The sequence below is a fragment of the Salvelinus sp. IW2-2015 genome, linkage group LG36 (assembly GCF_002910315.2).
Source record: "Salvelinus sp. IW2-2015 linkage group LG36, ASM291031v2, whole genome shotgun sequence".
Classification (NCBI taxonomy): Eukaryota; Metazoa; Chordata; class Actinopteri; order Salmoniformes; family Salmonidae; genus Salvelinus; species Salvelinus sp. IW2-2015.
In genome coordinates this window covers 21,068,017-21,094,745 of record NC_036875.1, presented here as the reverse complement: position 1 = coordinate 21,094,745, position 26,729 = coordinate 21,068,017, and the positions used below count along the sequence as shown (strand labels likewise).

Here is a 26,729-nt window from a genome sequence, read left to right as displayed (position 1 = left end):
TATTGTGTGGTGTTTGTTCTATGTGTTTGTCACTTTGGTAGTTTGTAGTTTTGTGAATTGAACAGAATGTTCTTTTAGACTTTTTCCTCCACTTATCCCAAAACGTCCACAAATCCTCTGGTATTCACACTACCCCAGCCAGATCATTTGATTCTGAGCAATGACGCAAATGTGCGTGTGAACTCATACACACTCAATCATTAAAGGCTGCTTATCTGACTGCGGGGTACGTGTAAATTATCCTTGTTGAACTCCCATTGTATGTCCTGCGGCAAGCTCGGCACCAGGCTGAGGCTATGTACAGATATTGGGCTGCATGCAGGCTCTTGTCTCTTGTCTCTTGTTCTTGGTATGAATCATTAATGTATCTCTCTTTAGATTGTGTTTTGTAACATTTGAGTCATTTGACCAGAGAAGCGGCTAACCTCTTAATCTCCTCCTCCCCTCTCTTCTGCTTTCACACAAGGAAACTGGAAAATAACATTCCTCTGTGTGCTTTCATGGTGATAACATAGTTACTTATTGAGAGTACTGTGAAACTTTTATGGCAGGTTGTGTCTGGAACCTCAAGAAATCTCACTTATTCTGTGTGTGTGTGGTGTGTGTTGTGTGGTGTGTGTGTGTGTGGCAAGGAGAGACAAGTCTGTCTAAGAGCTCTTTACACTTAAGAGTGTAGACCTGAGATCCCAGATCCCAGAATGCTTTGCAAGGATCATCTGAGTCCAAACTATCAGGGTGGGAATTTCCTCTGAAGCAACCACTGGGCCATTTCTCTGTCTCTCTTTCTGTCTCTCTCCATCCCGTAGCAGGTTAGGTGAATTGGGTTAAGGTTAGAATAAGGGTTAGCTAAAATGCTACATTTGTCACAGACGTGACTCAAACACACAACATTGGGATTGCTAGATGGTGGCGGTATACACCCAAACTCCTCAACCAACTTCCCTGCTTTTGTTTCTGTCTACTAGACCATTAGCACATACTGTACGTCTTGGAGGTGCTCCGAAATACATATAGTATGTTTCGTATGGCTCTGAGGCAAGGCTGCTCAGACACACATATTCTCAGCCATCTCTTCCCAAAATATTGTTTTATCCTCTTTCTACTTGAGGGGAATTTTTGGGGGGGAAATGACAACTGGCACACTGTCTATCTGCCTGTCAGTACTGTGTCCTGTGGTTGATGGACCAGAAGAGCTGTTTCTGTAGTAGTCATGTCCCTCCCTGCAGGGAGCACTAAAAACACGTACTGTACACGCACGCACGCACGCACGCACGCACGCACACACACACACACACACACACACACACACACACACACACACACACACACACACACACACACAATAAATCAGCCCATCAGTGTGCATTGTTGTGACACTGTGCAACTGCGAGCTCATTAGTCAGTACAAGGTTGTGTACACAGCAGGCAGCTGGATGGTGATGGATGTGTTTGTAGGGTGGCCTGATTGCTATTAAACAGCATTGCTATCACACACACCAGGCCCAGACACACACACACACAGACACACACGCACGCACACACACACCCAGACACATTGGGAACATGCTAAATATGTCCCATTGGGTTGTAGGGGAGCTCGGTGAGGAACATAGCATTGATAGCTCTCCTCCCAACTCTCTAACCAGTGTGATTTGGGGGGATGCTTTCATCCTACACTGGCCTCCCGCAGAATCTTCTGGTTGTCTGTCTGGGTTGTGTGACTAACCCAACAAGTTAGGTTGTTGGGATTACCCAAACATGGGTTAATTGGTTGGGTTGACCTTGCAGCTGGGTCTTTATGAATGTAATCCTTAGGTTATTTTCAGGGGGCTTGGCTTATTAGGAGCAACGCTTTCAGCTAAATCTTATTGGCCACCCGTGAGAGTTAAGTGTACATTCTTCAAATTAAAATGTTCCTTAATGATTTTTGCATTTGACACATTCTTCTATAATATTAAGTGTATTTATTACATGCTATATATAATAAGGTACACCAACTTATTGCATAATAAGGTATGCCACCTTAATGTGGGGTGGCAGGTAGCCTAGTGGTTAGAGTGTTGGACTAGTAACTGGAAGGTTGCAAGATCAAATCCCTGTACTGATAAGGTAAAAATCTGTCGTTACTGTTTCTAGGCTGTCATTGAAAATAAGAGTGTGTTCTTAACTGACTTGCCTAGTTAAATAAAAAATATTATATATCCTAACAATGGCATTTACATAGGCTTGGGGAACTCATACAGTTCTGTAAGCTTCTTTGAAGCAAAACATTTTTAAAAGTTCGATCTATTAAGATGGAATCATGGTTGGTTAGCCCAATGTCGTGTTGCCTCCATCCCTCTCACACATGGGTCCATGTCAGCCATCAGCCGTCTGTCACTGCCTGCTGACTTATGAATAATATGCCACATTCAAAACAACCGGGAACTCTGAAAAATAAATGACGTCAGTGATCTTCAGGATGGAAAGTCGGAGCTCTAGAAAGAGGCCTGAGTTCCCGAGTTGAAATTCCAAGTTGGATGACCGTTCAAATCGATTTTTCCCAGTCATCGCGTCATCACATCGAACTAGAGCATCATCAATGTGCGTCATCACCAGGGGGAAGGTGACAATGTGATTCCTTGTCTGGCCTTGAAGTAGTTTTCAAGGGAATATTTTCAGCTTCAGCTTTCCATGTCATCCATTTTGATTTAACATCAACTATAGTGGTTGTTAGTCAACCTACTTTTGATTAATACATATTAGCATGTATTATCATATGACTAAAGCCTTGTTTATACCAGGGGCTAACATACATCCTTTGTCCTGATCTTATCCACATTCTGATTGTGCCCACATTGTAGCTGTTGCATCTACACATGGTAGTAAAATGTGTTTCTTATCTGTCCACTTTATCCGCATTGTGACCAGATGTCCTGGTCCCTTCCTGTATGCAAATTATTTGACAGATATTGTTTCAAAATAATAATAATTTATTTTAAGACATATATTGATGCCATAAGTCAATGGCGAATTGGGTTAAGGTTATATATCAAACGTCAATGGTTTTAGACAGCGGGATAATGATGATTTAAATGGTTTCACTGTGAAGAGTCCGTCTAAGTGTCTGACTACCTCAGGAGGTTGTCAGGAAGATCTGATCACAATCAGATCACAATGCTTCTTTTCATCTTCTACACTGTCTAAAAATTTGGGCAAAATCAGAATGTTGGACAAGATTAGGGCAAAGCATGCATGTTAGAAACAGGTATAAACAGGGCTTAAGACATTTACACAGAATTACGACCAACAACTGGAATTCATGTTTATTCATCTTTTATTCAAATAAATTAGCCACACAAATAAACAATCTTTATTTTCATATAACATTCATACAAACACACACACACAGTCAAGTAGAAAATCAGGAAAATCATAACGCATATTTCTTCATATCCAACATTTTACCAAAAAGGACATCTTACAGATATGCGTCGAAAAGGTTATTTTGTTTTTCAATAGTTTGGTCAAACTAAGTTTGTGAAGAGTTTTCTGGACCAACAGGAGAAACTAAACATATTTCAGAAATGAGATATATTCATTGTAAAGTGAAATGCTTATTTTTTTCTTTAATACAGCAAAAGTAGCAGATCTGGGTCTTATGGGCCCAGCTGTTTTCTCTTTGTGCTGATTGGACAAAAGAGAGTTACTCTGATCATAGGGGGTTTGTTCTGAAGAAGGCACAAGCACTGTTGGTGAGTGTAATCAAGCAAAATATAATGTCATTTAGAAATATTAACACTGCTTATTTCAGAGAGAAATCGATCAAACAACTTTTAAGCTTCAGGCTTCCAACACTTTTCCTCTTACATTTACATTTAAGTCATTTAGCAGACGCTCTTATCCAGAGCGACTTACAAGTTGGTGCATTCACCTTATGATATCCAATGGAACAACCACTTTACAATAGTGCATCTAACTCTTTTAAGGGGGGGGTTAGAAGGATCACTTTATCCTATCCTAGGTATTCCTTAAAGAGGTGGTGTTTCAGGTGTTTCCGGAAGGTGGTGATTGACTCCGCTGACCTGGCGTCGTGGGGGAGTTTGTTCCACCATTGGGGTGCCAGAGCAGCGAACAGTTTTGACTGGGCTGAGCGGGAGCTGTACTNNTGGAACAACCACTTTACAATAGTGCATCTAACTCTTTTAAGGGGGGGGGGGGGGGGGGGGTTAGAAGGATTACTTTATCCTCTTCAACATGTTGTTCAAAATAAGACACTTCACAGATATGGTCAAACTAACCAAAATAACAAAGGTGCACCGCTATCATGGTGTAAACAGCTGAAGTAAATGGTGCTGTTTCAAACACATTCTCTAAAAATAAATAGGCCTAACACATACACCCAAGTACGTTGTATTAACCTCTAGCTAGCGACCTCTACCACCTGCGGCCAATCAATTGAAAAACTCACATTGCAGCAAAAACATTTTTACTGCTACAAGTTGTTTTCCATTTATTTTCTTAGAAAATACAAAAACAAATACAGCCATGGTCCTGGAACCCAACTGCTAGGGGAATTTAACACCTTCGCATCTTGTGGCAGAAGCAGCTTGCGCATAGCAGGAGCCACACAGAGTATGCCATGAAAGCACTAGCTAGCTAGCATTTGATGGAAAGTAAGCAGTGCTTCTTTCTCTTACTCTGCTCTCTCTTTGGCTTATCTCTAGTTCTGCCATTATACAATGGCAGAGGCAACCGTGATGTCAAGAGGAAAAGCACTATGAAATGGTTTGGGTCCTTTCTTTTAAATCTATTCATATCTATGTTCATGTTCATCAAAAACAGAAGCGTTCAGGTACCTGATCTACTCAGCTAGCGCCCTCCAAAAGGTTTTAAAACCTCTTACAATCATAATTTTTTTTTTAAATGTACTAATAAAAACAAAGAAATCAAATAAATGCCAGCAGGCAAGTAATGTACGATCCTGTCAGCGCTTCATTTCTCATTTCCTCTGCATTTCAATGTGAAATATTGCATTATAGTCTTTGTTCTGGCTATGTGAAAGCAGTACAGCATATAGCTACACACAGCCTATACATCAAGTGAAAATAAAAGTGGTTAAAGTCTTGTTTTCCTCTGATAGGGAATGACATCATGCTCATACTGTAGGTCTTCAGGATCTTCAGTTTAGACAATGTTTCCACATTTTTGGGACTTGGTTACCTGAGAAGGTAGTGATAAAACAGCAGAATAGCATGGTTGAGGATTCCTCACCAAAATGACATAACAGCAGAGGGAATATGATTAGAAAGTAACCATATATAAGTATAAATTATAAATTGAAATCGACCTTTTTGTAAGGCACACACACACACACACACACACACAGCTTGCTAATAGCAATACCTATTGTGCTTTAGACACTCAGCAAGTATATTTTTTATTCAGTTTTGGCTGATCAAGATATACCAGGTTTTTATCTTCTTCTGAGGTAAAAGCAGCATTAGCGCAGCTAGAATCGTGCACAAACAAATCACAGTTTGTCAAATCACTGTAACATTGTGTTCAAAGAAAGTTTGAAGATTAAAATTGTTCTGATGCTGAATGCTTGTAGGATTGCCACAAAGTAATATCTTCTCCAAAAGGCAAATCGTTTTTTTTTTTTTAAATAAAGTAAAAAACAATGAAATGTAATAAAAGTCTCTATACAGTGAGCAAAACTGAAAAAGTAACAAACTAAATCAGGAAGACTAGATCCTCCTGTTTTCAAACAAACAAAAGAACTGAAGAAACTGTTGAAATAGTTCTTACATGACCTCATCTGGTTCATTGATACCACTCCTCATTGTTTTTTAAGATTAGTCCTTCACACACCCCTCCAGAAAAGGAGATGGGTGAGTTGGGTTCCCTATTAGGGAGAAAGGACAGGTACAGTGTTACGTTGAGGTGGTCCCAGACCTTTATTGCTTCTCTGGGGATCCGACAAGAGCACAGTCACCTCTCCAGAGTTTTGTTATTGCTTAATTGTCAGCTTATGTGATCACACACAGATACACACACCTAGATGTGAGTGTTTGCATGTTGTTCAACAGAATTTAGATTTGTCACTTTCAATCATTGAAAAAAAATTGTCTACTCTATGCTCAGTTTTTCATATAGTTCTCCCCAATAGTTCTCTTTTCACACTTTGGACAATTTGTTCTGTCGTCCTATCATCTTCTCATCATCTGATGATCTGTGAGCAACTCCACAGCTCAAAATTCTGTTCCCACTGTCAAAAAGTGCTCACCCTTCTTGTTCATCAGTGATGACATCACCATGACATTTTTACTCTGGTTGCCATACAGAACAAGTACTCTGGTCTAGTAGGAATTTGTTGTTTCCTATTTCGCCTTTCTTTCTCTCCATTACTTCACCATCACACAGCTGCTCAGCTGCCCACCCAGGCTCAGCTCCTGCATCTCCGACTCTCTCCCGGAGGCTGAATCCAGGCTCCACATCCCCTGCCTGGCCATGAGGGGTAAGGGGCCCTGGGTGAAGGCCTGGCTCTGGGCCTGGGGTTGGTAGTGTAGGTTGGTCTGAGGATGGAGGCTGGGTTGCTGGCTGATGTGCAGGCGAGCCTCGAGGAGGTAAGCAGCGGAGGCCACGGGGGAGAGGAAGGTAGAGGAGGCGCAGTAGGAGGATGATGATGCGGAGCAGGAGGAAGAGGAGCCATAGGAGGAGGAAGATGACTCCAAAGGCTGCTGCCAGAAGGCGTGCTGGAGAGCCAGGAGACTCTGGTGTGGGGAAAGGGGGTGTTGATGTTCCCCCTGGGGGAGGGAGGAGGCGGAGGTGTCAAACAGGGTTGAGGTGGCGTAAACGGATGTGGGGGAGGGGGGCTGCTGCTGGGACAGGAAGAGCAGAGGGTTCTGGGTAGATGCTGACTGAGGAGCCTGGGGCTGGTGCTGGATCTGGAGCATTCTGTAAATAGAGACGGAGAGGAGGGGTTAGAGTTTCACTTACTGTGACTATGTGGTTGTGATTATATTTATGTGCAGGTGTGTGTGTCTCTGTGTGTGTCTCCATCTTACCTTTGCTGTTGCAGAACTTCCTCCAGCATGCTGCAGTGCTCATTGATGGTGGGGCCTATTGATCCCCGGCTGCCACGGCTACTGTGGTCGGAGGTCAGATGGCAGACCTGCCTTGCCAGACCATTGATCTTATTCAGACCCAGAAGACCCTTAGTGCGCGTGTTCTTCCTCAGCTGTTGGCGGAAGGCTTTTAGACCTGGGGATGCGCACAGAGAGGGGATGGGTTAAATTCTGTAGGGCCTGATACATTTCCTTGTAGTGATGATGATGTGAATGATACATACTGTATGTAATGGTTATAAACTAACATCACCCATACCTTGTGTTAGGGAGGTGTCAGAGGCTCTGCGGCCCTCCTGGAAGCTGGAAGCTTGGGCCTGGGGGAGGAGATGAGAGGAGAGGGCCAGCTGGGTACCGGCAGAGACCAGCACCCTGGGGTCAGTCCCAGAGGCTGGCATGGCTGACAGCCCCCCCACAGAAGGGCGCAGGGCAGGGTTGGGGGTGGACAAGGACTTCAGACAGCTGTCAGACGATGTACCATCGGAGAGGCTGACCACGATGCAGGGGGGATTGCACTGGTAGAAGTGAGGGGAGACCTCGGCCAGGGTGTGTCGCCGGGAGGTGGTGGTGGTGGGCAGGACGAGGGGTGAGCAGGTGTTTGTGACCTCCTCCAAGTCACGGGGCCGCACCTCCTCACTGATGCTGGTCTCCAGCAGGCTGTTTGGGGAGATGGAGCGGTTACACAGCAGTCGGTTCAGACTGGCTTCCACCGGGAACGCCACACGCTGGAACAATGCACCTTGGTCATATTCCATCTCCGGTTGCATGGGAGGGGTGGTCTTGCAATGAATGGGGTAGGCTGAAGTTCTGAAGCTGTCCTCCGTGATGACCTCTGGGGTACCGGAGTCGGAGGTGTTCCTGGGTTTCTGGGTCCAGGGTCCACACTGGCGACTGAGCTGCAAGGCCCGGTGCTCCCTGTCCCTCTCCAACAGCAGGTAGTAGATGGCTGAGAAGTGGTTGTAGCTGCTGCTCAGCAGAGACTGGGGAAAAAGACAAGAGCTGTGTTTGAATACCCATACTGTATACTACATACTTAATGAGTATATACTACATACTATTAGTTCATTTTAGTATACTGTAAACTAACGGTATTCCTTCAGTTGAGCTTACAAGCGCTTTGCCTGTCTATCGGAAGTTGATTATGTTGCTATGCAACCTCTTGCTAGCTAGTTAGCATAACAAATTACTAGCTAGACATTTTACGACTTCGGGTGTGTTATTAAATTCAATTTGGAGTACCAGAGTGCGCTCAGAGCGTTGTCTGATTGTTCATTTGTAAATGCCATGCAGTTTCACTGGACACTCTGGCCGAGGAGTAGGGTTGATCCTAGCTTGCTAGCTACTTCCAGACACAAATGAGAGAACACCCCACTCTGACCATTTTACTCGCCTAAGCAAAGCTGGTTAGGATGTTTTCATGTTATCCAGAGTGTTGGTGACTGTAACTGTGCTGCTGGCAACAATTTAATTACGCTTATTTGCCGATGTTTACTGACACCGGCCATATTTAACAGGTGTTGATTGTTCGTAAATTCATCAGTTATTCTGCGCTCTGGCTCAGGTACACTCAGAGGAGAGTGCTCTGAAATCGGAGTAGATAGCCAGAACGAATTTACGAATGCACCTGAATGTCCATTAAGAACGCACAACGACTATACCACTAAGAATAACGAGAATAATCAAGTTAATAAACTTTGGCTAGTTAGTTAAATAGCATATAGTTAATATACTGGCAAGTTCGATGTATTAGTAGCCAAAAAACGTTAGCTAGCTACCTAACATACCGGTACATACTGCTGTAATGATATGCTATGCAGTTCATAAGGATAGCGTAGCTAAGAAATTGTCAGCCAACATAACATGTAAGGTATCTTAACATTTGTCATAATTAGTTAAAGCAATGAATTTGTATCCGCTCTTCGTTGGACTTCGGCTGCATATTTTCCGCCATTTTCTTCAAATCTGAAAACCAATTTCTGAAGAATTGCATTATGGGCCCTAAAAGCACGCAAATAGTGTCCACTGCTCGTATACTTCAAATTTTGGCGAATGTAGTACAACATCCGGGAACTTTTGGAATACTAACTATATCCATACTATGACCAATATGCATACTATATACTTAATTTACATCACAAATACTACGGTTAGTGCGGCTAGTATGAGTATTCGAACACAGCTAAGGACATGTTAGTCAGCCATTTTGGTTCAAAGGGTGTCATAATAAAGGACTGTTTCTCTCACTCTCTATTTCTCTCTAGACAGGAAACACACACGCTCTGCGCCCATCACTCTGCACTCACTCAGTCTGATCTGAGAGACTGCTGTTGGAGCTCGTCTTCTCAGCTCAGTGTCAGCCTCTAAAAGCAGATGCCAGTTATCCCCCTAATTCTCCTTACAAAACGAGTAGTAAGCCCACCAGGCGTACAGGGATCCAGGGTGGGTTTGACTGTGGTGCCTGCCCGGGAGGCAGCATAACATACCACCTACTCTACTGCCAGACATAACTAACTGTCTCAAAGCCCCACCACTTTCAACCCAGTACCCAACCCCATTAGCTGTCTCTACAGTTTACTTCAAATACTGTATTTCTAGGACACTAGTGATACTCTGTATAAACAACTATATAACCTATAACCTGTAATCTATATAACCCAGCTCCACTCACTCCTTACCCTCCTCTAATCCTCCTTCCATGACGATAACACCAATCAACTAATCAGCCAATTAACCAACCAATCTGCCACTCACCTCGATGGTCCTCTGGCGGTCGATGCCCAGGGTTTGCATGATGCCCAGGACGGGCTCGCTGTAGTCCCCCAGGTTGGAGTTGTAGTCTGTGAGGGGCAGTGCCATACTGAGGGTCTGGTTAGGAGCTGTGGGGTCAGCCAGCATCCAGCGGTGCTGCTTGATCTGGGCCACGCTGATCCTCTTGGCTGGGTCCACCACCAACATCTTACGGATCAGGTTCTCACAGTCTGGGGGGAAAAGAGTGGGAGGGAGAGAGAGGGAGGATGGAAGGAGGGAGGTAGAAGGGAAAGCAAGGTCATTCTCCGATGCTAGAGCATGTGCTTTAATCTAATATACATTTCATCAGTCAATTTATCAATCCCAATTACACTATGAAATGTGTCACTGTGTTGTTGCCATGGTGATGCATACCTTGAGACATGAAGAAGGGGATTCTGAAGCGCCCCTCTGTGACTCTCTGTCTGAGGGCGGGAAGGCTAGGCCCGTCGAACGGAAGGGATCCGCACACGAGAACGTACAGAACCACACCCAAACTCTGTAGAGAGATAGACCAGGAGGACGTCAACAAATGGTCTCTCCCATTACTTCTGTGTTCATTCATTTTGCATGAAAATAGTAGAACTTGGTTTCAAAACGCTACGTTCTTTGTCATGAATCTTGCCCTGGTGGCAGAACTGAGCGATTTCTGCTAGATAGGCCAGCTGCAAAGTCAAAATTGGCTATATCATAAAACATGTATGAAAACTAAAAAGAGCTTTTTGGTCTTTATTTATGATTAGGGTTAGGCATTAGGGTTAGCAGTGTGGTTAAGGTTAGGGTTACATGCTGACTAGACCGGGCACGCGGGTGAGTCCACCATCACACACATGTTGATTTTGTCCATCCACACCAGATGCAATCAGGACACGCAGGTTGAAATATCAAAACGTACTCTGAAGCAGGTCGAAACGTATGAAACATTCATGGCCATTTAGCTAGCTAGCTTGCTGTAGCTAGCTCATTTGTCCTAGGAAATAAACATTAGGTTGTTATTGTACCTGAAATACACACGGTCCTTTTTTTGGATCTTTGTAGAATTTTTACCCATTTTGCGTCACACAAAATCATGTGTTCTCTACTCTGACAATTCATCCACAGATAAAAGGGGAAACCTAGTTACTGTCTAGTAAACTCTGATCCTTCAGGCTTCTTCTCCTGTGGACTTTATATGGCGGTTGGCAAACAACTTTAAGGTGCATTACCACCAACAACTGGACTGGAGTGTGAACCTCAGTTCATCTTTCAATCACCCACGTGGGTATAGGCGCCTAAAAACCAATGAGGAGATGGGAGAGACGGGACTTGTCACGAACGTCGTAGTGAGGAGACCAAGGCGCAGCGTGATTAGAATACATTCTTCCTTTTAATAATGAAGAACACTTAACAAACAATACAAAACGACCGTGACCGCTATAACACTGAGTGCAAACATGCAACATCACATAGACATTAACCCACAAACCAAACTGGAAAACGGCAACCTAAATAGGATCCCCAATTAGAGACAACGATAAACAGGTGCCTCTGATTGGGAACCAATCTAGGCCACCATAGACCTACATAATGCCTAGACTACACACACACACCTAGACATACCCAAAACCCTAGACAAGACAAAAACACACATACCACCCCCGTCACACCCTGACCTAACCAAAATAATAAAGAAAACAAAGATAACTAAGGTCAGGGCGTGACAGGACTTGCAACGCGTCAAAAACAGAACTGAGTTCTATTTTAGTGCCTGGCTACGCAAGAACCTCATTGATGGGCGCGAGCAGTTGAAATGACTGAATAACATGTATGTCTACATTTATTTTGCAAAGCTCGCACACGCAACGCGTCGGTGTGGTCAACATGTTAGGTTTAAAATCAGATCTTATGACTCTGTGGCTGTGCCAGCTAGTGACCACTCTGCAGAGCTCTTCTCCAAGGCAAGATTCATGACAATAAATACCAACCTGCGTTCAAAACACGGGTAGCCATGTTGTGTGCGGTTTCCCTGTGAGCCCTTACCCAGATATCCAACTGTGGCCCTTCGTACTCCTTCCCCTCAAACACCTCGGGTGCTGCATAGGGGGGGCTGCCGCACCACGTAGACAGGGGCTCGCCTGAGTTGTAGAAGTTTCCAAATCCAAAGTCTGAATGGGAAGGAGAGAGAGATCGACTAATGATTATTTGTGTTGCTGAGTGCGTGCGCGTGTGTGTGTGTGTGTTAGTGTGTGTGTTTATTGACTACAGACTGTCACACTGGGTCTTTATGGCATCAGATCAGCCCTGCTCTTATTCTACTATTTTACCATGAAGAACCCTCTAATTCTTGGAAGTTGACACTTCATTAGCACAGACCCAGTGATGCATGGCTTCCCTTTAGTAGAGACATTTAGCAGTCTGAATATCAGTAGGGAACCATCAAGGATAGAGGGTAGTCTGCTATCTATTATCTCCCACACAAGACTCACCGGCCAATTTGATGTTCATATTGGTGTCCAGCAGCAGGTTCTCAGTCTTGAGGTCACGGTGAACGATGTGGTGCCTGTGGCAGTAGTCCACCGCCATCAGGATCTGCCAGAACTTCTTCCGTGCCTCATCCTCGCTCATGCGCCCGTTTGAGGTCAAGTAGTCTAGAGGAAAAGAGGGAGAAGAGAGGGGGACAGTTTAGATTCAGAGAACTAAATAAGGACTGTAAATACTGGGTAAGAATATTTGACCCCTTTATTATGTAAAATGAAACAGCCCAACACAGTTTACAACAAAGGGGATATTGAATTTAATCCTCACCGAACATCTCTCCATTTTTGGCGTATTCTGTCACAATATACAGCATATCTTTAGTCTCCATAACCTAAGAGGAATACAAAGAGAGACAATGGAAAGAGGTTAGCAAGAAGTAGGCTACACACAATTGCAGTGATAACGTGAGGAAAGAGGTCTTTCCACTGCAAAGGCTGCTGTAAGTGTTTTAGCAGAGCCAGGACTGGGCACTGGGGATGTTTTCTGGACACCTTATCTTTCCCCTGACCACACTTCCTCTCATTCACACACGCACGCACGCACGCACACACACACACACGACACGACACTGTGACTTTCCATGATATGCACTGTTGCATAACAGAGCTGACAGGCACTTCCTGCATGCTCTTTGTTTATAGGATATGAACACAGAAATAGTTCAAACCAGTATTCAAATCAAATCAAACTTTATTTGTCACATTCGCCGAATACAACAAGTGTAGACTTTACAGTGAAATGCTTACTTACAAGCCCTCCAACAGTGCAGTTCAAGAAGAAGAACATATTTACCAAGTAGACTAAAATAAAAAGTAATAATAAAAAAGTAACACAATAAGAATAACAATAAYGAGRCTATATACAGGGGGCACCGGTACCGAGTCAGTGTGCGGGGGTACAGGTTAGTTGAGGTAATCTGTACATGTAGGTGGGGGCGAAGTGACTATGTATAGGTAACAAACAAACAGCGAGTAGCAACAGTGTACAAGAACCCCCGTCTTAATGTAAATTGTCCGATGGCAATTTTTATGAATTGTTCAGCAGTCTAATGGCTTGGTGGTAGAAACTGTTGAGGAGCCTTTTGGTCCTAGACTTCGCGCTCCGGTACTGCTAGCCGTGCGGTAGCAGAGAAAACAGTCTATAACTTGGGTGACTGGAGTCTCAAACAATTTTATGGGCTTTCCTCTGACACTGCCTATTATATAGGTCCTGGATGGCAGGAAGCTTGGCCCCAGTGATGTACTGGGCTGTTCGCACTACCCTCTGTAGCGCCTTACGGTCAGATAACGAGTAGTTGCCATACCAAGCGGTGATGCAACCGGTCAGGATGCTCTCGATGGTGGAGCTGTAGAACCTTTTGAGGATCTACAGCTGCACCATCGAGAGCATCCTGACCAGTATTCCCACTAATACTGTGTTGTCTGTCATCAGTTTTCAACAGAAACCTAATCTCTTTCCTTCTGGGAAAGGAAGAGAAAAGTGCAGACACAAAGGACGAGCTTGTGTATCGAGAACCCATCACCACCGCAAAGACAAAAAGAAAAAGAAGGAAAGACACAATGCTCCATCCCCTTCCTGGAACTCCCGGAAACTTCCCAGGGCCAGGAGAGCCCTCGGGGACCAAACATTGTGGGAGTGTTGTGTCACTACCACTTCTGAAGAAAAGACTGATATTCATCACTGCCAGGACTCAATAAACCAACACCTAAAGCTATGTCACACATTTTATAGCCTCATTTCATTTCCAACACAGTTTCTCTTTCACTTTTCTAACTCTGTGAGAGACGTTGGGCAGCAGTCGTTTTTAGGGCGGCACAGAGGCTCCCATACAGAGAGTAACTTATAGTCTTTATCTGAGATGAGAACCACTCTGTGTCCCTCTCACCTAGAGGTGCTGCTGATGTCATACAGGCTTCCAGAGAAGAAGTCTAGCACGTTAAGGGCCCTCATACTGGCCCCTGAAGAGTGGTGTGTGGGGGAGTGTGTGAATGAGAGACAGACAGAAATCGAGAGAGAGCAAGAGGCTGTGATGATCTCCAGAAATGCAGAAAAAAGGGACATTTTGTTCACATAAGATGGAAACTGCAGCTTATTTAAAGGTCAAGGATCAACGCTTTGGTGTTATTCTTGAGGCTTTCCCCCTCTCCTCTTCTAGCTACTTTCTCTCCTCGACTAGTCATACGGTACAGACTGCTCGTAATTCACTGTTCTGTTTTTGGTTATTGGAAGAGGAGGATGATAAGGAGAGGATGTGACCTCTTGATCACACGATCGCCTTCACTGCACTACACCTCCCCCTCAGTGGGCAGATGATGGGGTGTGAAAGAGAAAAGGGTTTCCCTCAGGTCATAGAAACCTGCTCTAACCTTCATCAAACAGCTAGCACCTGACAAGCTTAACCCTCACTGTTTCCCAGAGAGGGAGCAACAGAGAGAGGGAGAGAGTCAGAGGGAGACTTTTGTTTATTATCTATTTCACTTGCTTTGGTAATGTAAACATATGTTTCCCATGCCAATAAAGCCCCTTAAATTGAAATTAGAGAGAGAAAGAGAGATATCTATAGAGAGAGCGATATATATATATATATAAAAAGAGATATACAGTGGGGAGAACAAGTATTTGATACACTGCCGATTTTGCAGGTTTTCCTACTTACAAAGCATGTAGAGGTCTGTAATTATTATCAATAGGTACCTTCAACTATGAGAGACGAAATCTAAAACAAAAATCCAGAAAATCACATTGTAGATTTTAAGTAATTATTTGCATTTTATGGCATGACATAAGTATTTGACAATCAGAAAAGCAGAACTTAATATTTGTACAGAAACCTTTGTTGCAATTACAGAAGATCATTACGTTTCCTGTTATTCTGACTAGTTGCACACACTGCAGCCGGATTTTGGCCCACTCCTCCTACAGATCTTCTCCAGATCCTTCAGTTCGGGGCTGTCGCTGGGCAAACGGACTTTCAGCTCCCTCCAAAGATGTTCTATGGTTCAGGTCTGGAGACTGGCTAGGCACTCCAGGACCTTGAGATGCTTCTTACGGAGCACTCCTAAGTTGCCCTGGCTGTGTGCTTCGTGTCGTTGTCATGCTGGAAGACCCAGCCACGACCCATCTTCAATGCCTTACTGAGGGAAGGAGGTTGTTGGCCAAGATCTCGCGATACATGGCCCCATCCATCCTCCCTCAATACGGTGCAGTCGTCCTGTCCCCTTTGCAGAAAAGCATCCCCAAAGAATGATGTTTCCACCTCATGCTTCACGGTTGGGATGGTGTTCTTGGGGTTGTACCATCCTTCTTCTCCCTCAAACACGGCGAGTGAGTTAGACCAAAAAGCTCTATTTTTGTCTCATCAGACCACATGACCTTCTCCCATTCCTCCTCTGGATCATCCAAGATGTCTTGGCAAACTTCAGACAGGCTGGACATGCACTGGCTAGCAGGGGACCTTGCGTGCGCTGCAGGATTTAATCCATGACGGCGTAGTGTGTTCTATAATGGTTTCTTTGAGACTGTGGTCCAGCTCTCTTCAGGTCATTACCAGTCCTGCCGTGTAGTTCTGGGCTGATCCCTCACCTTCCTCATGATCATGATGCCCCACGAGGTAATCTGCATGGAGCCCCAGACCGAGGGTGATTGACCGTCATCTTGAACTTCTTCCATTTTCTAATAATTGCGCCAACAGTTGTTTCCTTCTCACCAAGCTGCTTGCCTATTGTCCTGTAGCCCATCCCAGCCTTGTGCAGGTCTACAATTTTTATCCCTGATGTCCTTACACAGCTCTCTGGTCTTGGCCTTTGTGGAGAGGTTGGAATCTTGTTTGATTGTGTGTGACAGGTGTCTTTTATACAGGTAACGAGTTCAAACAGGTGCAGTTAATACAGTAATGAGTGGAGAACAAGGAGCTTCTTAAAGAAAAACTAACAGGTCTGTGAGAGCCGGAATTCTTACTGTGGTAGGTGATCAAATACTTATGTCATGCAAATAAAATGCAAATTAATTATTTAAAAATCATACAATGTGATTTTCTGGATTTTTGTTTAAGATCTCCGTCTCTCACAGTTGAAGTGTACCTATGATAAAAATTACAGACCTCTACATGCTTTGTAAGTAGGAAAACCTGCAAAATCGGCAGTGTATCAAATACTTGTTCTCCCCACTGTATAATAGAGAGATAAAATATATATATATATATATATATATAATATATATATATAAATATATAATATATATATATATAGATAGATAGATATTGTAACGTCCGGGGTGTAGTGGGTGAGAAGTCAGGCGCAGGAAGCAGAGAGTTCAGGTAGTGCATACCTTTTAATTGCACAAAAACGGTGAACATAAGCCAACCCCACGAAACACAGGGCGCACCCCAAAACAAATGACCCAAACACGGGGGACTTAAACAGTCCAGCAAAACCCATAAAAATGGGAAACCCGTAACTCACAGACGTGTACACACGTACACCAAACAATCCCACACAACCAGCAGGCGGGCCTGCTGGTAATTAAAGCCCGACTAACCAGCCTAAAACACAAACAGGTGAAACCAATAAACAGAAAGGGGAAAAGGGATCAGTGGCAGCTAGTAGGCCGGTGACGACGACCGCCGAGCGCCACCCGAACAGGAAGGGGAGCCACCTTCGGTAGGAGTCGTGACAGATATAGATATATATATAGAGATATATAGAGATATAAATATGTATGGAGAGATATATATATATAGAGCGAGATATATATATATAGAGAGAGAGATAGAGGAGGGGGGGCAGAGAGAGAGAGAGATAGAGCCCTGTGTCTCTTTAGGGGGACTATCCCTCCGTATTACTCTGCTCACAGTGGCTCATCTGACATAGAGAGTAACTGAGGAATCATCCTCTGGAGAACATATGACTTGCCTGACTCAGGCTTCCCTGTCTCACTCAAGGCGTGCGAGTGGGGTCGCATTGGGCGCTGTGTGTGTACTTTGTGTGTGTGTACTTTGTGTGTGTACTTTGTGTGTGTGTACTTTGTGTGTGTGTAAGGGCATCTGCACCAGAGTGTCAGGCCTGCTGAGGGAAAAAGTGGATTTGTGGTAGCGTCATTAGGGGCCGAGCAGCTTGGCCTTTACGTGAGGAACAGAAACATTGCACTTGACTACCATAGACGCTAATTGAGCTTGACACTCAGACCTACAGAGACTGACTCATCCAAGCAATTCTCTTTCCTTCCCTCTGTCTACTTCTCTGCTCCTCTGTCATCATCTCACCAAAGAGAAAAAGAGGTCAAAAAGGATTGAATTAATATGTGTACTTATGTTTCACAGCAACGTGTCCTAGGAGTCAGCAGCTAGCTTTAAGATGAAGACACACACATGTGCACACACACTCCATGACAATAGTACAGCTGCAGCGCTGTGATATTCAAGACGATATACCACAAACCCTGATGTATCATAACACACACTGAGTCCTTACGTTCTCTCCATCTAATCCCACACCTCCATCCCTACTCCCTCTGCCTCTCCTGCTTATTCTGCCTGTGTTGTTTGTCCTCAGCACCCGCTCAGCATGTGTCTCTCTCTGTGGACACGTAGCCAAACACATGAACCAGTCACTCAGCTGTATCCATGCAGGATACGGTGTCAGTCAACACACCCAAAAGAACACACACACACACACATCCAATAACAATGTAACCATATTATAATAGACAGCACACACACCTGGTAGAGTTTGATGATATGGGGGTGGTTCAGCAGCTTCATGATCTGGACCTCTCTGTAGATCTTCTCTAGGTTGGATGGGTTTAGTCTGGTCTTGTCAATGATCTTTATGGCCACCTGGCAGTGGACAACCAACCAACAAAGCAAACTGTAAACACACGGGTATGTAGGTCTACTATATCTAGGACAAATGCAATATGAGAGGCTGATATGATTCTATCAATTAAAAATAAATAAAATGAGTTCTGTCTGTGTGATTTTGAAAGGAATAAAATATGACATGAAAGCATTGTTAATGAAAGAGCAGGGATGCTAACCTGTGTTTTGGTGACTTTGTGCCTTGCCAGTTTGACCACAGCGAAGTTTCCTTTCCCCAGTGTGCGGATGATCTCGTAGAAGCCGACCTGTAGAGGCCTTCCATGAGTATGGTTGGGCTGGGACCCCGGGCTTCTCTGCGTTACGATCACCATGATGCCACACTGATTAACGTATTCCAAAGGATACGATTCAAATTGTGTGTAGTTGGCTATCTGCGACGCAAAATACAAACGTGTAAATATCAAATGCACATAAGCCTATGCGTAATGACATTATTATTTTTGTTTTTATTATTGTAGGCCTATTATTAGTGTGTTATCAAATGCATTACATTATCAATGTATTATTATAACGAATGATAATAACGTTATAATTATAGTCCTAATCATTAGGCTACACATTTAGCTAGGCGTAGCCTATTCGTTCTCATCAACAATTAAAATTCTGAATTAACATTTGCATTGCACCATGATGACGCAGAAAAGTATTAAATACAGACCACATCCCTTCACATCTGTACAATCTTGCACTAAATTGAATTATCCTACTGAACTAAACATATAGCTTATTCATTATATTTGATAAGCGCCGGATTCAAACTATAAACATGCCCAAATGTGAGAAGTCAATGGATAATAGACATGTGTGCCTTTATAACACAAAACACAATTGTTATGTGTTAAATAATTAAAAGTTAAATTGCAGCTCCGCGCATATAGGCTGCCAAAAACTGAGACAAATAAAAACTGTAAGACAGTTTTTCCAAACAATCATAAGAGCATTGCAGTGTCTTACCGTTTTGGATGTCGGTACACCTCTCACATTTCAATCGGTTGTCATAGGCAGGTAGCTAGCTACAAGTCATTCCATAAGGATATTACGAGAAAAAAATACGAGAAAAGTATAAAACAGCATATAACTTTTTAATTGTCTTTCTTTTAACGAAATATGTACAGAAATGTACAGCACAGTGTGCCAGTTGTACCAGTAAGAACTATTTACAGGGTGACTTGGCCGGTCATATAATCGGCTCCTGCACTGCCCTGCTCCGTCTGCATGTGCGCTCCTATGGAATGCGGACATCCACAGTGTTCATGGGGAAACTCCTCCTCTCCTCCTCCCATAACAAGTTGATAACATTTCAATGACGTCACACCCGCGTCAGAGCTTCGAGTGGGGCGCAAGGCCGGGCGCGAGCGCAAAGCATAAGTTGCTGGGCAACCGTGCGGCTTGGCGCGTGTTGACGCGAGTGCGGATGGAGAGGTTGCTTGGAGACGAGAACGGTGACGTAAGTCCCGGAGATGTGTCACCACGTGATGTTTCCTCCCAAGCTGCTGATGTATAGCAGAGCTTGAGTTGGCACTCGCTCATCACGGCGTTTATGTTCGCTCCCTCGACTTTCAAGTTGCCTTTCCTCCCCTTACTTCAGCGGAAAAAAGTGAAACCAAAAATGGTTCTTAATCCTTATGAACCCTTTTTTGTGGTTGCACACATCATGCTATTGTATTCTATTCTATTCTATTCTATATTATAATTATATTACTAAACTGAACAAAAAGTAGAAGGAACTGTATTACGGAACTAAGAGAAACGATGTAAAGTATGATGGAGTACTTTAAATGAAATTGTGGGCAGAAAGACTAATTCAACTCTTTCATTGAATTAGAAAGGCTCATTCAGCACAAAACCTTTTGATATTGGCAATTATTTGAATGGCTATTTCATTGGCAAAGTGGGCAAACTCGGACATGAAATGCCAACAACAATCTGTGAGCCACCATATTCATGCATAACATTTCTAATAATGAAAGAAAAACATTGTAATTTTGAAATATGTAAAGTTAGTACAGGAGAGGTGGAAAAATTATTGCAGTCCATCAATTCTAATTTATTTATTAATTTCACCTTTATTTAACCAGGTAGGCCAGTTGAGAACAAGTTCTCATTTACAACTGCGACCTGGCCAAGATAAAGCAAAGCAGTACGACAAAAACAACAACACAGTAAGAACTATTTACAGGGTGACTTGAACATTCTGAACATTCTGTTTTGTTGTTTGATGCAAGAAACAACTTTACAAAATAAAATGCAAAATTATTCACATAAACAAACAATAATGGGAAACCACCTGGTATTGACAACTTAGATGGGAAGCTACTGAGGATGGTAGTGGACAATATTGCCAGTCTTGTTTGTCATATCTTTAATCTGAGCCTGGAGAAAAGTGTTTGTCCTCAGACCTGGAGGGAAGCTAAAGTCATTCCGCAACCCAAGAATGGTAAAGCATCCTTTAATGGTTCTAACAGCAGATCAATCAGCTTGCTGCCAGCTCTTAGCAAACTTTGGGGAAATCCACTTGTTCTTCAGACAAGGTCTGAACATTCTGTTTTGTTGTTTGATGCAAGAAACAACTTTACAAAATAAAATGCAAAATTATTCCCATACCATTATTACAGAGAATCAGACAAAGTATGCTACCCATTGCCTATTGGCTATTTATCTTATTCAAGTCTGTCTCAAAATACAACACTGCCCCTTTAAGACAAAAAAAATCTCTTTACCTGACTCCCTTTTCAAAGATGGCTAGAAATGTACAAAGTTTGTGCTCTTGTAGGAAGCATTCACTCCCACATTGCTGACTACAAGTTAGTTATAACTTGGCTAATAACTCACTAACTAGCAAAGAATATTGACAAATGTGAACACTTGGCTACATGCAGCTCTCGCTTTAATCTCAAAACAAGCCTATAATAATCATGACCGCTCATGCTGTAAAACCGTCCAGTTCAAAGTTAATGGCATAAATCCATGTATGGCCATGGTCTATTTGCATATAGGCCTACAGCAGCTCTGATTGGATATGGCGCACCGGTCTGTGTAGAGAATGGGCCTGCCTGTCATTGCAATATAATCCTACTACGATGCGCTCTGCCTACAACAAAATCTCTTGCATAGTTAGTTTTGTTTGAGTATTTTGCTTTCAAAGTGGCTAATATTGCGTTGATTCGATCACAATTTCCACAGTAAAGGGAAATGTTGACAGTGTTAACAGAGACAACTCTAGAAAGCTCGGTGAAGTTCAATCTGGTGCTTCTCTGCCCCGTGCTGATATTTCTTCTGTGCAGCAGTCGACAAAACAAGTCCTGCAGGTTCTAGTTTGATCTAATTTTGACTATTGCTCTGTGATATGGTCAAGTGCTGCAAAGAAAGACCTAGAAAAGTTACAGTTGGCCCAGAACAGAGCAGCACATCTTGCCCTTCAATGTAGTCAGAGGGCTAATGTCAACAGTATGCATGTCAGTCTCTCTTGGCGCAACGCAGAGGAGAGATTGATTGCATCAATTATTCTTTTGGTGAGCAATATTAATGTGTTTAAAAAATATAGCTCTGACAGACATACTGTTCTTACCCCACCATACATGCCACATGGGGTCTCTTCACAGTCCCCATGTCCAGAACGAATTCAAGAAAACATACAGTATTATATAGAGCCATGATTGCATGGATCTCCCTTTCATCTCACATGGAGCAAGTGAACCGCAAACTTAGTTTAAAAAAACAAATAAAGCAACACCTCACGGCACAACGCCTCTCCCCCATGTGACCACGTTTTTGTGTGTATGTATTGACATGTACTGTCTGTCTCTTCCTGACTCCCAACAAGTTCATTAATATGGGACAGCTGGAGATCGAATTTGAATATTGAAACAATGTTGCAAATATTGGAGAGACAGACAGCAAGGTTTATACAAATCTCCGCTGTTGAAAACTAAATGTTAGTCTAAAAGAAATGTGAGATAATGTCTAAATGCTTTTTGTAATGGAGATCAAGTTTCTAAATTGCTTGGCTGGGCTGATGAGACAGTGGATTGCTCAGTCAGATGGAACAGAGTAAATAGGCATTTTAATGTCATATATTTAGCGGGTGATAACTTGTCGAATACACACAGGCTGGAATGCGGTTTTAACCAATCAGCATTCAGGACTAGACCCACCCATTGTATAAACACAAACACACACGCAAAATGACATGCACTTGAGCAGAGCAGGGAGTAGGGATTAATATAAGAGTGAAGGGGGAGGGAAAGAGAGAGCAAATAAGATGCGTGAGAGGGGGAGGGGTGGATAAAAAAGATAAGAGAGGAGTAGAGGGGAGAGGGAAGGAGAGAGAATAAGAGAGATGTAGCCTAGAGGGAGATGGTAGAGGGGGAGGGTATCAGAGAAAGAAGGAAGGTGAGAGAGACGAGAGGACAGGAAGAGAGAAATTGGATCGTGAGAGCGTGGACTGAGTGGCTCTGCATTTGGTTTGCTGCAATATGCACACATGCACAAATTCATTCACACTTTTTCAACACTCAGCCAACTGACATTTTCTCCTGAGGTGCTGACCTGTTGCACCCTCTATAACCACTGTGAGTATTATTTGACCCTGCTGGTCATCTATGAACGTTTAAACATCTTGAAGAACAATCTGGCCTTAATGGCCATGTTCTCTTATAATCTCGACCTGGCACAGCCAGAAGAGGACTGGCCACCCATCGGAGCCTGGTTCCTCTCTAGGTTTTGTTGGTGTTCGTTCCTTGTTCACCTTGTTCATTGTCAATCATTGGCTCATTGGTGAAATTAGCATTCAGACAATATCTTTAACTAAATCATTCAATAACCTTTATTAATGCAATTGCAGACAGAAGTTGACAACAGGAACATAGCACGCATGTTTCCGAGTAAGTTCTGCAAAATAGAAAAGGTTCCAAGTTGCTTTTATCATGCTTGTAGTCAACCCCCTGTGATGTAACTGCCTACGTCATTACCTTCTACTCACCAAAACCAGACCTACACAGCTATATAAACAAGAGTTTTAGTGTTATCTAAAAGCTTAGCAGTGAATGTCCAAGTTGATTTATAGTGGAATGTCTAACTAGTCTCTTATCTCTTACACTCCCCTGCAGAGTTCTGTCTTCACAGTCACACATTTCTCAGACAGTTTCTTTATAAGAGGCAGAGATTAGAAAAGACTGTGGAACAATATTAAACCTCTTAATCTGTAGTCTAGGACCCTATACATGTACGGGTCTTATAACCCCTCCCCTTCTATTAATACAACCTAAGCATAATCAATTATTTTAATACATCAAACATTTGGTACAGCCCCTATCATGACCCCTAGGTGAACCCCTGACAGTTTCTTCCTAGGTTCCTGCCTTTTTCAGAGTTTTTCATGGCCACTGTGCGTCCACATCTGTATTGCTTGCTCTTTGGGGATTTTTAGGCTGGGTATCTTTTTATTTTTTTATTTAAAAAAATAAATAATTTTATCCCCTTTTCTCCCCAATTTTCGTGGTATCCAATCGCTAGTAATTACTATCTTGTCTCATCGCTACAACTCCCGTACGGGCTCGGGAGAGACGAAGGTCGAAAGTCATGCGTCCTCCGAAGCACAACCCAACCTAGCCGCACTGCTTCTTAACACAGCGCGCCTCCAACCCGGAAGCCAGCCGCACCAATGTGTCGGAGGAAACACCGTGCACCCGCCCCCCTCGGTTAGCGCGCACTGCGCCCGGCCCGCCACAGGAGTCGCTGGAGCGCGATGAGACAAGGATATCCCTACCGGCCAAACCCTCCCTAACCCGGACGACGCTAAGCCAATTGTGCGTCGCCCCACGGACCTCCCGGTCGCGGCCGGCTGCGACAGAGCCTGGGCGCGAACCCAGACTCTGGTGGCGCAGACCACTGCGCCACCCGGGAGGCAGGCTGGGTATCTTTATAAGTACTTTGTGACAACTGATGATGTAGAAAGGGCTTTATAAAATTAATTTGATCGATTGGTTGAGGTCAACACCCTTACAAAAAATCAGGAGTCAGACAAGTAGATTTTAGACACGTGTGAAGTTTTACATGGATTTTTCATGTGACTCAGACAAGCGGTTTTCAGATGTGATATTGTAAATTTCAACATGTGTGCTTTTGTAAGTGACGGGACTAGAACCAAAGGGAGAAGCCAATGTCTTGACCATTAGACAAAGAGGGCCAACACTGGGTTTCTCTTCCAATGTATATCAATTTCTCTCAATCTCAGATTTCAAAATTGCGCTGTCAAACATTTAACAATGTAATTGAGATAACCACAGGATTTGCTGTGATTAATCACAATTTATCTCAAATTCAGAATTTTATCAAATTGAGCTGTAATTAAGATATTTCTATATTACAAGAACATTGACGTCTTGATTTTGTCCAAAGCAACGGTTAGCAAAATCAGGTAAATGAATAAAACCCACTTTCTTTCATCTCAATGTCAACTTGCTTTCACATCCCCTTGTTGTTTTTAGCTGTATAGATTGTATTTGATGTTTTCAGTGTATTTTGAAAAATGTCTCTTTCAAGGAACTACCCTAGAGTTTGTTTAAACTGAAAACAGCATATCCTGGGGCTGCATTTACTGTAGCTGGGGACTTTAAAAAGGGACATCTGAAGAAACGCTACTGTAATTATATCAACCCATCTCCTATACTACACACACATAGAAGACTCCAGAGGGCTCTCCATAGGGTGGTGGGGTCAGCCCAATGCATCACCGGCGGCACAGTTCCTGCCCTCCAGGACATCTACCACACTTGGTGTGACAGGAAGGCCAAGAAGATCATCAATGAACTCAGCCATCTGAGCCTAGAAGGTAGAAACAGTACAACTGCATCAAAGCTGGGACCAAGAGACTGATAAACAGTTTCTATCTCCAGGTCATCAGACTGTGAAACAGTTATTACTAGCCAGTCTCCGTCCAGTGAACATTAGTACTGTTACTAGCCGGCTACCACCCGGTACTCAAATCAAATCAAATTGTATTAGTCACATGCGCCGAATACAACAGGTGTAGACATTACAGTGAAACGCTTACGTACGAGCCGCTAACCAACAATGCAGTAAAAAAAAATATATGGATAAGAATAAGAAATAAAAGTAACAAGTAATTAAAGAGCAGCAGCAAAATAACAATAGTGAGACTATATACAGGTGGTACCCGTACGGAGTCAATGTGTGGGGACACCGGTCAGTTGAGTTAAAATGTACATGTAAAGTGACTATGCAGAGACGATAACAACAAAGAGTAGCAGAAGTTTGTGAAAAAAGGAGGGGGGGGGGTATAGGTGGGGCAATGCAAATAGTCTGGGTAGCCATTTGATTAGGTGTTCAGGAGTCTTATGGGTTGGGGGTAGAAGCTGTTTAGAAGCCTCTTGGACCTAGACTTTGCGCTCCGGTACCGGTTGCCGTGTGGTAGCAGAGAGAACAGTCTATGACTAGGGTGGCTGGAGTCTTTGACAATTTTAGGGCCTTCCTCTGACACCGCCTGGTATAGAGGCATGACTTAAATGTAAATGACTTAAATGTAGAGGTCCTGGATGGCAGGAAGCTTGGCCCCAGTGATGTACTGGGCCATTCGCACTACCCTCGGTAGTGTCTTGCCGTCGGAGGCTGAGCACCATACCAGGCAGTGATGCAACCAGTCAGGATGCTCTCGAAGGTGCAGCTGTAGAATCTTTTGATGATCTGAGGACCCATGCCAAATCTTTTCAGTCTCCTGAGAGGGAATAGGTTTTGTCGTGCCCTCTTCACGGCTGTCTTGGTGTGCTTGGACCATGTTAGTTTGTTGGTGATGTGGACACCAAGGAACTTGAAGCCCTCAACCTGCTCCACTGCAGCCCCATCGATGAGAATGGGGGCGTGCTCAGTCCTCTTTTTCCTGTAGTCCACAATCATCTCCTTTGTTTTGATCATGTTGAGGGAGAGGTTGTTGTTCTGGCACCACACGGCCAGGTCTCTGACCTCCTCCCTATAGGCTGTCTCATTGTTGTCGGTGATCAGACCTACCACTTAATGATGGTGTTGGAGTTGTGCCTGGCTGTGCAGTCATGAGTGAACAGGGAGTACAGGAGGGACCTGCGCACGTGCCTCTGAGGGCCCCTGTGTTGAGGATCAGTGTGGCGGATGTGTTGTTACCTATCCTTATCACCTGGGGGCGGCCCGTCAGGAAGTCCAGGATCCAGTTGCAGAGGGAGGTGTTTTGTTCCTTTTGTCCAGGTGGGAAAGGGCAGTGTGGAGTACAATAGAGATTGCATCATCTGCGGATCTGTTGGGGCGGTATGAAAATTGGAGTGGGTCTAAGGTTTCTGGGATAATGGTGTTGATGTGAGCCATGACTTCATGGCTGCAGACGAAGCACTTCATGGCTACAGACGTCAGTGCTATGGGTCGGTAGTCGTTTAGGCAGGTTACCTTAGTGTTCT

The 26,729-nt window shown here is 43.7% G+C and overlaps 1 protein-coding gene across 1 annotated transcript; it reads right to left on the bottom strand.

The window, feature by feature from the left end:
* Nucleotides 1-3,298: 3,298 nt before the first annotated feature.
* On the bottom strand, nt 3,299-19,520 carry LOC111959827 (serine/threonine-protein kinase SIK2-like). The gene is made up of 12 exons (XM_023981633.2): nt 19,243-19,520; nt 18,447-18,659; nt 18,130-18,246; nt 12,681-12,744; nt 12,362-12,523; nt 11,916-12,040; nt 10,272-10,395; nt 9,861-10,087; nt 7,369-8,089; nt 7,050-7,245; nt 4,222-6,939; nt 3,299-3,836 (listed from the first exon to the last, which is right to left on the bottom strand). Exons 2-11 carry the CDS (start codon nt 18,597-18,599, stop codon nt 6,387-6,389), a joined length of 2,442 nt encoding a protein of 813 aa, XP_023837401.1. The 5' UTR covers nt 18,600-18,659; nt 19,243-19,520; the 3' UTR covers nt 3,299-3,836; nt 4,222-6,386.
* Between the last annotated feature and the right edge of the window lie 7,209 nt (nt 19,521-26,729).